This window comes from Nerophis ophidion, linkage group LG12 (genome assembly GCF_033978795.1).
Source record: "Nerophis ophidion isolate RoL-2023_Sa linkage group LG12, RoL_Noph_v1.0, whole genome shotgun sequence".
In the NCBI taxonomy this organism is placed as follows: Eukaryota; Metazoa; Chordata; class Actinopteri; order Syngnathiformes; family Syngnathidae; genus Nerophis; species Nerophis ophidion.
This window is the reverse complement of record NC_084622.1, coordinates 27,960,936-27,976,636: the sequence shown is the minus strand read 5'-3', so window position 1 is coordinate 27,976,636 and position 15,701 is coordinate 27,960,936. Positions and strand designations below refer to the sequence as shown.

General features: G+C 37.9%; 1 protein-coding gene across 3 annotated transcripts in view; it reads right to left on the bottom strand.

The window, feature by feature from the left end:
• The window catches only part of LOC133563228 (plakophilin-3-like), a 39,654-nt gene extending 29,482 nt beyond the window's left edge, over positions 1-10,172 (bottom strand). Inside the window, exons 1-2 of one of the 3 annotated variants that reach the window (XM_061917237.1) lie at positions 10,008-10,172; positions 2,951-3,128 (exon numbers count right to left, since the gene is read on the bottom strand). In XM_061917237.1, the coding sequence (XP_061773221.1) occupies positions 2,951-3,128; positions 10,008-10,010 (181 nt within the window). In that variant the 5' untranslated portion in view covers positions 10,011-10,172. Of the gene's footprint in view, positions 1-2,950; positions 3,321-10,007 lie in introns of those variants that run through there. The other 2 variants (XM_061917238.1, XM_061917236.1) reach the window with 2 other exon arrangements.
• Positions 10,173-15,701: the final 5,529 nt, after the last annotated feature.

Here is a 15,701-nt window from a genome sequence, read left to right as displayed (position 1 = left end):
GTTCTACCCCTATACTTGTAAATCAATTTTTCACCACTGACTGTTTCTGTTCTTTTATCCAGAATTTAGCTTCACACTTGTCTGTTTTGGCAAAAAAACTGTGACATTGATGATGTACAGGTTGGATGAATGCGCCCAGATCGTCCAGACTACAGTTGCATTCGGATAGAGAGGCCTGGGTCAGATTTGAAAAAAATTGGAATAGTACTGTTCAGTAGGGAAGTAACAAGGATAATAATTACCACCATAATACTCTCGATGATTATTGTTACAGATTTTGGTTAAAATTAATGACAAACCGTGATTGATAACTGCATTTTGATGAATTCACGGACTGACTGGCACCAGTTTGCAAGCTTAAATTCTCATATAAAAACTAGAGTCATTAACATGTTTTCCCATTTAGGAAAGGACATACCCCAATCTAAACTTATGTAAACACATTACTGTCTGAGCAACTAAGCTATAAAATAAATATAATTCACTTATTCAATTGTGCACATTGAACTTACAAGCTCTGCTCTCTTAGTACAGAGTGGTCATTCTATACTCTTGGGAAATACGACACCAAGGTGTTTTTATGGTTCGTTCAAGGACAGTTAAACAGAGTGGGATGCCGATCAGAAAAGAAAAAAAAAAGATCCATCCATCCATCTATTTCTACCGCTTGTCCCTTTTGGGGTCGCGGGCGGCGCTGGTGCCTATCTCAGCTACAATCGTGCTGAAGGCGGGGTACACCCTGGGCAAGTCGCCACCTCATCGCAGGGCCAACACAGATAGACAGACAACATTCACACTCACATTCACACACTAGGGCCAATTTAGTGTTGCCAATTAACCTATCCCCAGGTGCATGTCTTTGGAAGTGGGAGGAAGCCAGAGTACCCGGAGGGAACCCACGCAGTCACGAGGAAAACATGTAAACTCCACACAGGAAGATCCCGAGCCCGGGATTGAACCCAGGACTACTCAGGACCTTTATATTGTGAGGCACACGCACTCACCCCTGTTCCACTATGCTGCCCGTGTTTATGATTGTATTGAACAGGTGCGGTAGAAAAGGATGGATGGAATAAAATACATGAGAATGTTTTGTTATTTGAACGTTATTTTTAACACTGTTATTTCTAGCGGAATTATTCATTACTTATCGTGTTAAGCAATGTCAGACACAGTCTGACACTGTGAGCCAGATACAGTCGTCAAAAGAGCCACATCTGGCTCACGAGCCATAGGTTCCATACCCCTAATTTAAATGATCTATATGAAATGTTCATATTGCTACAACCCTGGCATGAAAAAACTGATACAAGTCACATTTCGGCAAAAACAAATCAAATCAAAACTGACCTGAACTCTAATTTGATGTGTTCCACATTTTTGTGTAGGATTGGGGCATAAGCCAGGGAAATCCGCATTTTATTTTGAAGGGGATTATCAGTTTCCCCCACTTTTGTCAACATGACATAATGCAGTGGTTCTCAAATGGGGGTACGCGTACCCCTGGGGGTACCTGAAGGTATGCCAAGGAGTATTTGAGATTTTTTTTAAATATTCTAAAAATAGCAGCAATTCAAAAATCCTTTATAAATATATTTATTGAATAATACTTCAACAAAATATGAATGTAAGTTCATAAACTGTGAAAAGAAATGCAACAATGCAATATTCAGTGTTGACAGCTAGATTTTTTTGTGGACATGTTCCATAAATATTGATGTTAAAGATTTCTTTTTTTGTGAAAAAATGTTTAGAATTAAGTTCATGAATCCAGATGGATCTCTATTACAATCCCCAAAGAGGGCACTTTAAGTTGATGATTACTTCTATGTGTAGAAATCCATCCATCCATCCATTTTTCTACCGCTTATTCCCTTTTGGGGTCGCGGGGGGCGCTGGCGCCTATCTCAGCTACAATCGGGCGGAAGGCGGGGTACACTCTGGACAAGTCGCCACCTCATCGCAGGGCCAACACAGATAGACAGACAACATTCACACTCACATTCACACACTAGGGCCAGTTTAGTGTTGCCAATCAACCTATCCCCAGGTGAATGTCTTTGGAGGTGGGAGGAAGCCGGAGTACCCGGAGGGAACCCACACATTCACGGGGAGAACATGCAAACTCCACACAGAAAGATCCCGAGCCTGGATTTGAACCCAGGACTGCAGGACCTTCGTATTGTGAGGCAGACGCACTAACCCCTCTGCCACCGCGAAGCTTGTGTAGAAATCATTATTTATAATTTAATCCCTTGTTTTACTTTTCAACAAGTTTTTAGTTACTTTTTTTCCCCCAAATAGTTCAGGAAAGACCACTACAAATGAGCAATAATTTGCACTGTTACTTAATTTAATAAATCAGAAACTGATGACATAGTGCTGTATTTTACTTATTCATCTCTTTTTTTCAACCAAAAATGCTTTGCTCTGATTAAGGGGTACTTGAATTAAAAAAATGTTCACAGGGGGTACATCACTGAAAAAAGGTTGAGAACCACTGCCATAATGTATATTTCTCATTGTTTCCTAATTAATTAGTAATTAATACTAAAATCCATCCATCCATCCATTTTCTACCGCTTATTCCCTTTTGGGGTCGCGGGGGGCGCTGGCGCCTATCTCAGCTACAATCGGGCGGAAGGCGGGGTACACCCTGGACAAGTCGCCACCTCATCGCAGGGCCATACTAAAATCATATACCATATAATACCTACATTACAAAGTACTAAAGCACTGCAGGTGATTTTACTTCAGAGTTAATTTACTCGTTCATTAAAATAGTATACTGTCAAAACTAAAGGGAAATAGAGGTGGCCAATTAATTCACCCAACAATGATCTACTTGGGTCATCTTATGCATTTCACCAGTAACTAAACACTATAATAACACCTAAATATTTCGCCGAAGTTAAACAAAAGGTTTAAGAAAGTGATGGAACTAGTTTACCTGACATGGCGTAGGCAGAAGCGGAGCCATTATGACGCGGAAGTGTGGACTTCTCCGCCAGCCGCATTTGAACCTGCTGCTGGACCCGCCGAACCCGCGACACCTCGTCCGGGCCTGAAGCGCCGCTTCCGAGCTGAACCTCGGACGGGAGGCCATAGGTGGTGACCGAGTTGTTGGGCTGGAGAGCGGAAAGAAAGATAGTCTCTGAAGCCACGGTGCTCATTGCGGTTCAATTAAAAGTAAATTATAAAAAAATAAAATAAAAGTCAGCGACAAGAAGCGCGCCTCTCTGCGTAGCGTCCACTTATGGCCGAGGAGTGAGGAGTGAGGAGCACCGACAGGCAGCACTGGAGTGTTCCTGCCCGAAGAGAGGTGCACTTTGGAAGGGGCGGAGCCTCGACACTCCGTGGACGGCTCTACCTGAAGTTCAGGTGGGTGCTGCTCTTACGTAATTTCACCATGTCAACACTTGTATACACACTCTCACTGTCATGCTTCACTTCTTTTACTACTAACGAGATAAACGAAACATTATTAAGGACACTAAATGTATTCTAGCCCGTAAGGACCAGATGAGTCGCCCGCTGGCCTGTTCTAAAAATAGCTCAAATAGCAGCACTTACCAGTGAGCTGCCTCTATTTTTTACATTTTATTTATTTACTTGCAAGCTGGTCTTGCTTTGCTCGACATTTTTAATTCTAAGAGAGACAAAACTCAAATAGAGTTTGAAAATCCAAGAAAATATTTTAAAGACTTGGTCTTCATTTGTTAAAATAAATTCATTAAATTGTAGCTGAGATAGGCGCCAGCGCCCCCCGCGACCCCAAAAGGGAATAAGCGGTAGAAAATGGATGGATGGATGTTTTACTTTGCTTCTTAGAACTTTCAGAAAGACCATTTTAGAGAAAAAATACAACCTTTAAAATGATTTTAGGATTTTCAAACACATATACCTTTTTACCTTTTAAATTCCTTCCTCTTCTTTCCTGACAATTTAAATCATTGTTCAAGCATTTTTTTTTCATTATTTTAAAGAATAATAAATACATTTTAATTAAATTTTTCATTTTAGCTTCTGTTTTTTCGACGAAGAATATTCGTGAAATATGTCTTCAAACTTATTATAATTAACATTTTAAAAAAATTATTCTGGCAAATCTAGAAAATCTGTAGAATCAAATTTAAATCTTATTTCAAAGTCTTTTGAATTTCTTTAAAAAAAATTGTTCTGGAAAATCTAGAAGAAATATAGCTTGGTCCAATTTGTTATATATTATAACAAAGTGCAGATTGGATTTTAACCTATTCAAAACATGTCATCAAAATTCTAAAATTAATCTTAATCAGGAAAAATTACTAATGATGTTCCATAAATGCTTTTATCTTTACAAAAAGATTCGAATTATCTAGTTTTTCTATTAATTTTTTTCGGTTGAATTTTGAATTTTAAAGAGTCGAAATTGAAGATAAACTATGTTTTAATTTTTTTTTTTTTTTCGTTATTTCTCCTCTTTTAAACTGTTCAATTAAGGGTTTTTTCATCATTTATTCTCTACAAAAAACCTTCCGTAAAAGGAAAAAAAATGTACGATGGAATGACAGACAGAAATACCTATTTTTATATATATACATATATAGATTTATTTATTAAATGTAAATTGAGCAAATTGGCTATTTCTGGCAATTTATTTAAGTGTGTATCAAACTGGTTGCCTTTCGCATTAATCAGTATCCAAGAAGTAGCTCTTGGTTTCAAAGAGGTTGGTGACCCCTGTTTTAAGATATAGCACTAGTTTGCAGCTAGCTATTAGCGCTCTAATTGCCAGCTAGCGACTAACCTGCTAGCTAAAACTTGCACTGTAATTCTTTGAATATCTTCGTATTGCACGATAACAAGGTGTCTTTAGAACACATCCCTCGAGCGAAGGCGTGTCAAACTGATTTTAGATGGGGGCCACATGGAGAAAAGTCTACTCCCAAGTGGGCCGGACTGGGAAAATCACGGCACGATAACTTAAAAATAAAGACAACTTCAGATTGTTATCTTTGTTTAAAAATAGAACAAGCACATTCTGAAAATGTACAAATCATAATGTTGTTGGTTTTTTTCTTACACTTACATGTTGCGGTTAATAGTATTCTATCTTTATTTGTCGTTATTTATACTTTCTGAATAAATTATGTGATAATGTTCATCAGTCAATCGTTAGTATTAATTTTCAATCAATCAAGATAAACAAGAATATCAAAATCAAATTACAAGATGTTATTTATGTAGTTTGATCATTTTCCTCAAATGGTGCACTAACCTGATAAGTTTTTTTTTGTTTTTTTACATATGTAGCATCATCTACAAAGATACAAAGAATTGCTATTGCGACAGCTAGTAAGCACATTTAGAACATCAGTTTTTTTCATTCAAAAATTTGGGCCCATTTTTATACTCAACAAACTCATCCCGCGGGCCGGTTAAAACCTGTTCGCGGGCCTGATCCATTTTATACCCCTGCTCTAGCTGGTAGCTAGCAACTAGCGCACTCTTTGTCAGCTAGCAATTGGCGCACGAGCTGCCAGTTAGTTAATTGTGACGCTATACTGTGTTCTTTGAATACCTTTTTTTTTTTGTGAATACCTTAGTATTTCACAATAATATGGTGTCGCTAGGACCAGTTAAATTTACAATGCAAATTTATACAGCATATTGCTATATCAGTTAAAGCGCTAAAGCAGAGGTCGGGAACCTTTTTGGGTGAGAGAGCAATGAAAGCCAATACCTTAAAATGTATTTCCGTGAGAGCCATATCATATTTTTTAACACTGAATACAACTAAATGTGTGCATTTTTTACGTAAGACCAACATTTTTAGAGTATAATAAGTCTCCAATTCTTTTTAATAACATTGTTACTTCTTGAACAGGTGCGGTAGAAAACAGATGGATGGATTAAAATGCATGAGAATGTTTTATATTTTAAACGTTATTTTTAACATCATGTTTACCAGCAGAATTATACATTACTTATCGTGTTAAGCAATGTCAGCTCAGATTTATATGAGAGCCAGATGCAGTCATCAAAAGAGCCACATCTGGCTCTAGAGCAGGGGTGTCATACTCATTTTAGATGGGGGGGCCACATAGAGAATAAATCTACTCCCAAGTGGGCCAGACTGGTAAAATCACGGCACGATAACTTGAAAACAAAGACAACTTCAGATTTCACAACAAAATTAGGCATAATAATGTGTTAATTCCACAACTGTATATATCGGTATCGGTTGATATCGAAATCGGTAATTAAGAGTTGGACAATATCGGAATATCGGATATCAGCAAAAAAAGCCATTAACGGACATCTCTAGTCGTTATTTATACTTTCTGAATAAATGATGTGATAATGTTCATCAGTCCACTCATTGGTGTTTATTTGGTTGAGGTGGGCGAGGTTGGGGGGGCAGGGTTTGGGGGTAGCGGCGGTGTATAATGTAGCCTGGAAGAGTTAGGGATGCATTGGATTCTGGGTATTTATTCTGTTGTGTTTATGTTGTGTTACAGTGCAGATGTTCTCTCGAAATGTGTTTGTCATTCTTGTTTGGTGTGGGTTCACAGTGTGGCACATATTAGTAAGACTGTTAAAGTTGTTTAAATCACAACCATCAGTGTAACCTGTGTGGCTGTTTACCAAGTATGCCTTGCAGTCGATGATGTGTGCTATCAGGCGTCGCATGCTACATGTAACCTGCCGGCATGCAGATAGCATGGCGTGAAGGCGGGTGCGACGATATGTTTTAGAGAACTTTAAAGGCATTGTCACAACGACACGCCCTCAAAATAGTTATGCGGGTGAAAACCGGAAAATGTTAGCCCTGGATATTTCTGGGAAAGGGACTGAAATCCGGACAACATCCCGGAAAAATCTCGAGGGTCAGCAAGTATGCAGCTGAGCCACATCAGAGTGATTAAAGAACCGCATGCGGCTCCGGAGCTGCGGGTTGCCGACCCCTGATCTACAAAGATACACAGAATTGCTAGTGTGACATCTAGTGGACACATTCAGGACAGCCGTTTCTTTAATTAAAAAATTTTGGCTCATTTTTATATTTAGCAAACTCATCCCACGGGCCGGATAAAGCCTGTTCAAAGGCCTGATTCGGCCCGTGGGCCGTACGTTTGACACCCCTGCTCTAGAGCAATAGGTTCCCTACCCCTCCGCTAAAGGGATCCGCACTGTTCCGCGTTTAAAGCGCTTTAAAATCATCCAAAAAACCTCCATTAACATTTTAAATACACGCTGTAAGTATATACTGTATGTAATGTAGTAACAAGCACATTCATAATAACATCTAATATTTACGTATTCTAAGCATACATTTCTCAGACGCATCCCTTTGTTTGCTATTTCCCTCAACGACAACAACTAATAATCATGGCAAACAACAGCAACTACTCTGAAACAGATGATAATGCAGAACCTTATATTTTTTAGCCTGAATATACATAGGATAAGCTACAAGTTTTAGAAGCTGAGTGATAAGCAGATCCAGCAAGTAGCACTGCTGCTAAATGCTAAAAAAGAAATAAAATTATGAACATAATGAAACGATCACTGTACAACTTTACAATGTCCGCTCTCAGTAGGATGCCAACTGATAGGATATTTATATATTCCTGTTTAGATGAAGGATTAATCATAAAGTTGACCAACTTCTCGGTTATGGGCCACTACTCTCTATTATACAGGTGAGATTAATGAGTTATGATCTAGAATGAACTTTTACCAGGTCAGAGGCCATACAGCAGCTCAGCGGCTCAGTCTCTCAATAGCTGCATAAGCTAGTTACCCCTCTGTGATCACAGGGCCACTAAAAGTAATTCTTAAGCGTTAGCGTTTATAATAACAATACCGCTAATACTTGGTTAATATGCGAGTCACGACATATTAATGGAGGGTTGTTGGCAGTTTTTAGACGTTTTTGTAGAGGGGTTTTGAGGCACAATAGATGCCTCCAGTTAGCTTCATTGTTATGCCATTTATTAAAAATGTAAATGCCTAAAAAAAGAAAAGCCCTGTTTTTTTTGTCTCACATTAGAGTTGTGAATAATAGACAAAATTCCCAAAAGTGCAGTTGCCCTTTAAGTAAATGTCCGAAATGGGATTCCATTTTGGGGGTGATCCGGATCCCCTCCACCATGTTGTCCCGCAGCCGTAACTCTCCCAGTGGTGCAGTTATAGTAAGGAGGTGTGTCGCTCTCTCTCTCCGCCGCTAAATGCAGCCAATGTGTGTGTGGAGGTGTGCATGCAGCCAATGTGTGTGTGGAGGTGTGCGGCCCACTCATTGCACTTGCATTGAAGATGGTTGCTGTGCTAACTAGCTCAGTGCTGCATTGTGAGAGATAGCGCCTGGCGGTGGTATGTTTTCGAGTTTGTTGTGGTTTTAGCTTCAAGTGTGGGTGGAATCAGTAAAATATGAAGTACAGTCATTGTTTCAAAATTAATTCATCACAATCATTTGTCGAGAACCAACGGTTTTAGACAACACTCATGTTTGCATTCATTAGATTGCGCAGAAACCACATTTTGATTCTATTTCCCAGTCCCCCCACCCCTTGTTTCTCCTTGAGCTCATGACCTCATGTACTGTCGAGTACATGATGTGTGTGAGTAAGTATACCATGCTGGATGAGTACACATTGACGGCACACATAGGGAGGAAGCAGACAGTCTTACTCGTCAAACTGGTTCATCAAATGAGTCACATTCAAATTTGAAATTGGAAATGTATATATACATGTATATATTTTTCTTTAAGGTTTTGATTAACAAACACCAGCATACCACTGGTTTTATGATAAATATCTTACAGTAGTTTGGTCGATTATTTGTAAATTAAACATGAGCAAGTGTTTTTCTTACTGCCTTACTGTAAATGCATAACATGTATAGACATTGTGCAGACACGACAAAAAAACTACATATTGACGCGTTGTGTCGTATTTTTAATTTTATTATTTTATTGTTATGTGTGAACGGAGAACCCGTACAAGGCGTGGCGCAGTCGTTAGGCGACTCCACACCCAACTTTTTTATCTAGAGTGTGTCATATGAGTCAATACTCTAACAGTTCCAAGAGGGAGACTTTTTATTTCTTACATGTGTATTTATGCTTGCATGTTTGTTCGCCTCCTTCCTATTATAAGCTCTTTAAATGATAAATATTGACTCAAGTATAGATGTAAGCTCCAGATTTGTTTAAACCTATATGTAGGAAATTGTAACCTTTGTAGATATTACCAGTAGGTAAATTAAAAATGATGTCTCACTTTAAAAAAAACAAACATGTGGCCAATCAATGAAGAAATGCATATCTAGTCCATTGATTGAAAGACGAGAGTTCTAGCCATCAAGTTTAAAACCTGAGCTGTCAGCTTGTTGTCCAGTGTGACTCTTAAGGTGTCAAGAAGCGAGGTTTACCCTTCATTACATAATACATAAATATGGTATTCGTTATGAATCTATTGGCAATGACAAAAAGTGTCAATCTTATAATCCAGTATAGAGTATAATACTTTTATGGGGTTACAAGTATTTCAAAGGATTTTATTGAGAAAAGTATACTTTAACTCGATTAATCACAAAACTGTATTTAGACTTGTGTGCTATGTGACAAATTCCACTTCAAAATACTCTCAGACGAGGCTTTAAATAAAACTGCCAGCAAGTTTTGATTAAATAAAGGATGTGCATTCAAGTTAAACACTTAACATATGAACATATGTCAAAAATATTGGAGTATTTTTAAAAGTTGACCTCTTAAAATTTTGCACACACGTTATTTACTGCGTTTATTTTTGATTAATGACAATGCAAAAAGGTAATTAAATTGATTTAAAAATGTATTTATTTGACAGTACTACATATAATGGAGTAAATAGTGTGCATTTCCTTAACTTGTCTATGAAATGACCGTTTTTTTCCAAGTTTCAAAATGAAATTACACAAGAAAGATGACTAAAATTGATATAATATGTATAAGTAGTTATTTATAATAGCAGACCTACCATTGCCAGTGAGGCTCAGCTGATTCTGGATGTTGTGCACTCCTTTCTTCGAACAGCGGGAGGTCAGAAGTATTGGGAATTTTTGTACAGAGTTTTAATTGTTCTAGTCTGTGTTAACTGTCACCGCTCTAGACTTTTGAATTCTACCTGCATGTAATTACAGGACTGGTTACAAACAAAAAAGGTGAGTCAAGGAAAAAAAAGATGGTGACACCACAACAGGGCGTGTTGCCGGAACGCCGCAGGGGAGATGACAGAGTGACAGAAAGGAGAAGTCAAAATGGAAGTGATGATGCTACTCTTGCAAAGGCTTCATGAGAAGTGGGGTGAGAGTTTGTCTCCTTTTGCTGAGTATGCTGCTTTTATTTAGAGCAGTTTGGCCCCTGCTAGTGCTATAAACATTTAGGGATGAATCACTAAGCACAGTGAAGAGATTGTGAAAGAGAAGTTTCTCTTTCACAATCTCTCCACTGTGCTTTATCTCATCATGGTTAATCACCCGAGCCAGACTGAGGGTGATATTGATAGGGAGAGCACTTTTTCTTTTAGTTATCTATCTACTATATCTGACAAAACATCCAGTCTTAAGGGACAAAACTATAAAAATACATTGTGGATCTAGCTTAGAGTAGTCAATGTACAGCTGGAATTGCATTAAGAGTAAATATAAGTCAACACAAAGCCTTCATTGTCTAAATAGCTGGCAACACGTGAGTACACCTCACACTGAACTTGTTTAAATTGTGTACACCGTGTCAATATTTAAGTTAAGTTCAAGTTAAAGTACCAATGATTGTCACACACACACTAGGTGTGGCGAAATTATTCTCTGTATTTGACCCATCAGCCTTGATCTCCCCCTGGAAGGTGAGTGGAGCAGTGGGCAGCAGCGATGGCCGCGCCCGGAAATTATTTTTGGTGATATAACCCCCAATTCCAACCCTGGATACTGAGTGTCAAGCAGGGAGGTAATGGGTCCCATTTTCGGAGTCTTTGGTATGACTCGGCCGGGGTTTGAACTCACGACCGACCGATCTCAGGGCGGACACTTTTTAGTGTGAACATCATTGCTGTCTAACACTGCCTGGATTCTCTTGAGCAAGGAATGCACTGACAGTTACTAAAATCCTCTTCCACTTCTCCATGATGACATCACAGAGATGATGGGTGTCTCGTGTAGTGTTTTTCAGCCTTTTTTGATCCAAGGTGCATTTTTTTCAATGAAAAATTTCGGAGACACACCACCAGCAGAAATCATTAAAAAATGAAACTCAGTAGACAATAAAAGTCGTTGTCACAATTGTTAGATATGACTTTAAATCATAACCAAGCATGCATTACTATAGCTCTTGTCTCAAAGTAGGTGTACTGTCACCACCTGTGACATCACGACGTGACTTATTTTGAGTCTTTTGGTGTTTTCTTGTGCATAGTGTTTTAGTTCTTGTCTTACGCTCCTATTTAAGTGGCTTTTCCTGTTTTGTTGGTAATTTCCTGTTGGAGTTTTATGTCTTCCTTTGAGCGCTATTCCCCGCACCTGCTTTGTTTTAGAAATCAAGAATATCTAAGTTGTTGCTATCTTTTTTTTGTGTGGACATTGTTGATTGTCGTGTCATGTATGGATGTACTTTGTGGACGCTGTCTCTGCTCCACATGCTGTAAGTCTTTGCTGTCGTCCAGCATTCTGTTTTTGTTTACTTTGTCACCAGTCAACTTTTAGTTTCGTTCTGCATAGCCATCCCTAAGCTTTAATGCCTTTTCTTAGGGGCACTCACCTTTTATTTGTTTTTGGTTTAAGCATTAGATACCTTTTTACCTGCGCATTGCCTCCCGCTGTCTGCATATTGTGATCACGACAAACCATCGTCGTCTCCCACGACCTGTTCCTGACATCTACAAAGCAATTAGCTAACGGCTGCCACCTACTGATATTGATGAGAATAACATGGTTACTCTGCCGGGCTCTAGACAGCACGACACTCAAAAACGGCACATTATTTGCAGATTATGATTACTGGTTTTCTAAAAATATTCTTAACCCAAAAATGTGAAACTACATAATCTCCCATGGCACACTAGCTATTATCTCACGGCACACTAGTGTGCCGCGGCACAGTGGTTGAAAAACACTGCTCTAGTGGCCCACTTTTCCTGCAAGGGAGGGGATCCTGCTGGGCTTCAAAATGTCACAATGCAGTCGTCACTCACCAAATCGCGCTTCAAATGTTGCGGCCTCACCACATATGTATGTGTATTAGTATTTATGTTATTGTGTACGTGTGTGTGTTCTTGTATTTCTACCCTTCTTGAGATATCAACAAGGAAAAGTACCTTCCATATGAGGACCGAACAAGTTGAGACATAAATCATGGTCCCAATATGGAAAACCATTTTATCTAATAGAGAATGTCTCATTTGCACCACTGGTGGTGAAATATATCAAAATTAGGGTGTCCTCAAAAAGGAGGGATTTTTCAAATTGACTGTGTTTCGGTCAACATATGAACTAACAAGTGTGTGTAAAAATTTAAAGTGCTCCCACTCTGGCCAAGTTATGTAATAACAAGTGTGTGTTAAAAATTGAAATGTGCCCCCTTTGGCCAAAATAAATAGGGACAAGTGGTAGAAAATGGATTGATGGATGTACAGTATATAGACACACACTGTAATAACACAAAATAAATAATAAAAATTCAAACAATTACAACATGTTTTGAAATAAATTAACTAAAAACTTTTTCTCACATTGTGTCGACTATTTTTCTTATAAAATTGGGAACAAATTGTCACATTCTTTCTGTTTCTGTAATATTGCTATATTTTCATGTAAAATTATTACTTTTTATTGCAAAATGGTGACATTTCTCATATGAAATTCTGACTTTTATCACAATATTTCCAATGTTTTTTTTGTTCTTGTAAGATGGTGACAGTTTTTGAGTAAAATTATGACTTTTGTCATAATTTTGTCAAGTAAAATTCTAAATATTGCCAAGTTTTCTCATAAAATTGTGACGTTTGTCGAGTAAAATTACGACTCTTCATACAATTACCAAAATTTTAAGCTTTTCTTGTAAAATTGCGACTGTTATTGAGTTAAATTCCAACTTTTATCACAATATTGCACAAATGTTCAGTTTTTCTTGTAAAACTTACTTGCTTTGAGTAAAATTACGACTTTTATTATAATACTGCTAAAATTCTAATTTTTTTTTGTTAAATTCCAACAAATTTTTCACAAAAAGTTTTTTTACATTTGTAAAGTATGTACATTGTCACACCGCGGTGAGGGATGTCTTGTTTTGGGGTTTTTTTGTCTTATGGTTTTAATTTGAAAAGTAACTCTCCTCTCGTTTCAGGTCACTTGCCCTTCTTTTTGTGTCATCAGTCTGACGTCATCCCTGTTCTCTGATTGTTTCCAGCTGTTCCCTATTACCTTCATGTGTTTTATAAGCTCACTCTTTCCTTTGTTCTGTGCCAGATTGTCTCGTTTATCCGTGCTCTCTAGCGTCCATGTCTTTGTCCATGCCTTGCCTTGTCTTTTGCTTATGTCCCTTGATCCTGAACCCCTTTATGAATATTTTGAGTTTTCCTTTCTTCCTCCTCAGCAGAGTGATTTTGATTATTTAGTTATTCAGCCGCAGTGGTAAGTTTCATTTAAAATGTTTTCATTCATTCCTCAACTTTTTGAGTGACTATTTTTGTTGAATACTTTATTAGATTAGGTAGTGTATAAATTTTCATAGATGTTGTTTTGGTCCTCCTGTTGGAGCGTTTTTTGTTAAATACTGTTTATAGCATATACGGCTTCAATTATAGTTTGTCTTTAGTTTTGTGTTTTCCTCCGTTTGGAGTGATTTTCGGTTGTTCCTTCTTTTTCTGGAACCTTTTCGCCGAGTAGGTTTTTTTTTGTGATTATAGATAGTTATTTCTTGACTTTGGAGGTAAAAGGAAATTGTCAAAATAAAAGCCTGTCTAAAGTCCCAACTCTGCATCTGAGTCCAATCCTTTTTCAAAGCGTGACATACATATTATTGGTTATATAAATCTAGAAAAGGATGTAGGAATTTTACAGAGGTCTCAGGAAGGGAAGAAACACAAGAATGTGTGTGCGTGCTTGTGTGTGTGTGCATGTGTTCGTGTGTGTCTGTGTGTGTGTGTGTGTGTGTGTGTGTGTGTGTGTGTGTGTGTGTGTGTGTGTGTGTGTGTGTGTGTGTGTGTGTGTGTGTGCACGTGTGTTTGTTTTTTAAGCATATGGTACAATTTGTAGGTCCTAAATAAGCATTTCAAAACATAAAATGGCTAAATACACAAAACATATTAATACTACAGTAGTACTGGCCACCGGAGGAGAACAAACCAATCAAAGTGTGCTGTTCAGTATCGTGGCCACTGATTGGCTCAGCCTCAGAAGCATTATTACATTGGATTAAAAGAGTGTAAAAGTGACTAAAGGGTGTTATTTCATGTTTAGAAGGGCTCTCATAATGTTACAAACCTATTTTGAAGGTAGTAAAGTTTTTTTATGCTCTAGCTATGAACATACCTACCAGGGGTGTCGCCAGACAGATTTCACTGGGGCACGTGCCCCACTGTTGATCTGCAGTGCCCCAGTAAAAATTTCACCAATAAAAAAAAAACGCTTCAGAGTTTTAAGTCTACATAACATAGACAACAGCGTACATACTACTTGGTATGGTAATTGATTGCTACTGTATTCACTCCACTAACAATGAGCACATGGCTACTTAATATGGTAATTTATTCATGTGTGGATCGAGACTTCAGTTGAGAGACAGAGAGAGAGAGACACAGAGAAAAAGAGAGAGAGGATGAGAATCACTGCGTGAGGTAGGTAACGTTAACCAACAACAATTTGTTAATTACATTATTTAGATTTTGATTTGACTCAAACTGAAACTCCTAGATGGATTTAAGAAAGTTATTCGCCCGCAGCAGAGAAGAAGCAGCGAGAAATGAGAGATGTAAGTGAAGTCCTAGCTAGCTAGGCAACATCATCGTCTTAAGTTGATGCTAAGTTAGCTAACGTTATTCCTTGTATCAAGACAAACATTCATTTGCTGTACGAGCTGTCGGGAGAATTTCCAATGGACATGAAACATAATGTTGGTTATTGTCTGCTGGTTCTGCATCAATGATGATTTGGAGTAAGCGTGTGTGAGTTGAGTGCTTCTCAAATGGTTTATCTTCAGGAAGAAAAACATTTTTCCATATCATCAAGTCGTGAGCCAAATTTTTAATTCATTCAAGTTTATTTCACAGAAAAATAGCACAGTAGATTTGTCTTGTTAATCGGTGTGACTTTGACTAAAATAATCTTGTTTTGTCACCAGAAAAATGGCAACAGCTAAAGCATCTGGTTTTGTTTCCAGAAAAAATAGTAACATTTCTGTATTTGTTTTCAGAAAGATGGCTGAAAATATCGGGTTTTGTTGCCCCATTTAGATTTTTTTTTAAATATATTTCCATGTCTGTCCTGAGTCCTCCTCCAACTTGTTAGTCGGTTTGCCTTTTGCTAAAATACTCATTAATAGTCACTAGAAAAATGGCTAAAAATATCTGGTTTTGTTGCCACAATTTGATTTTTTTCTCCCTAAACTTTTTTTTTCCATGCACACATCTAACTGCGACTTACTGAAAATGACACACAATCCACTTTTATGTCACGACCCA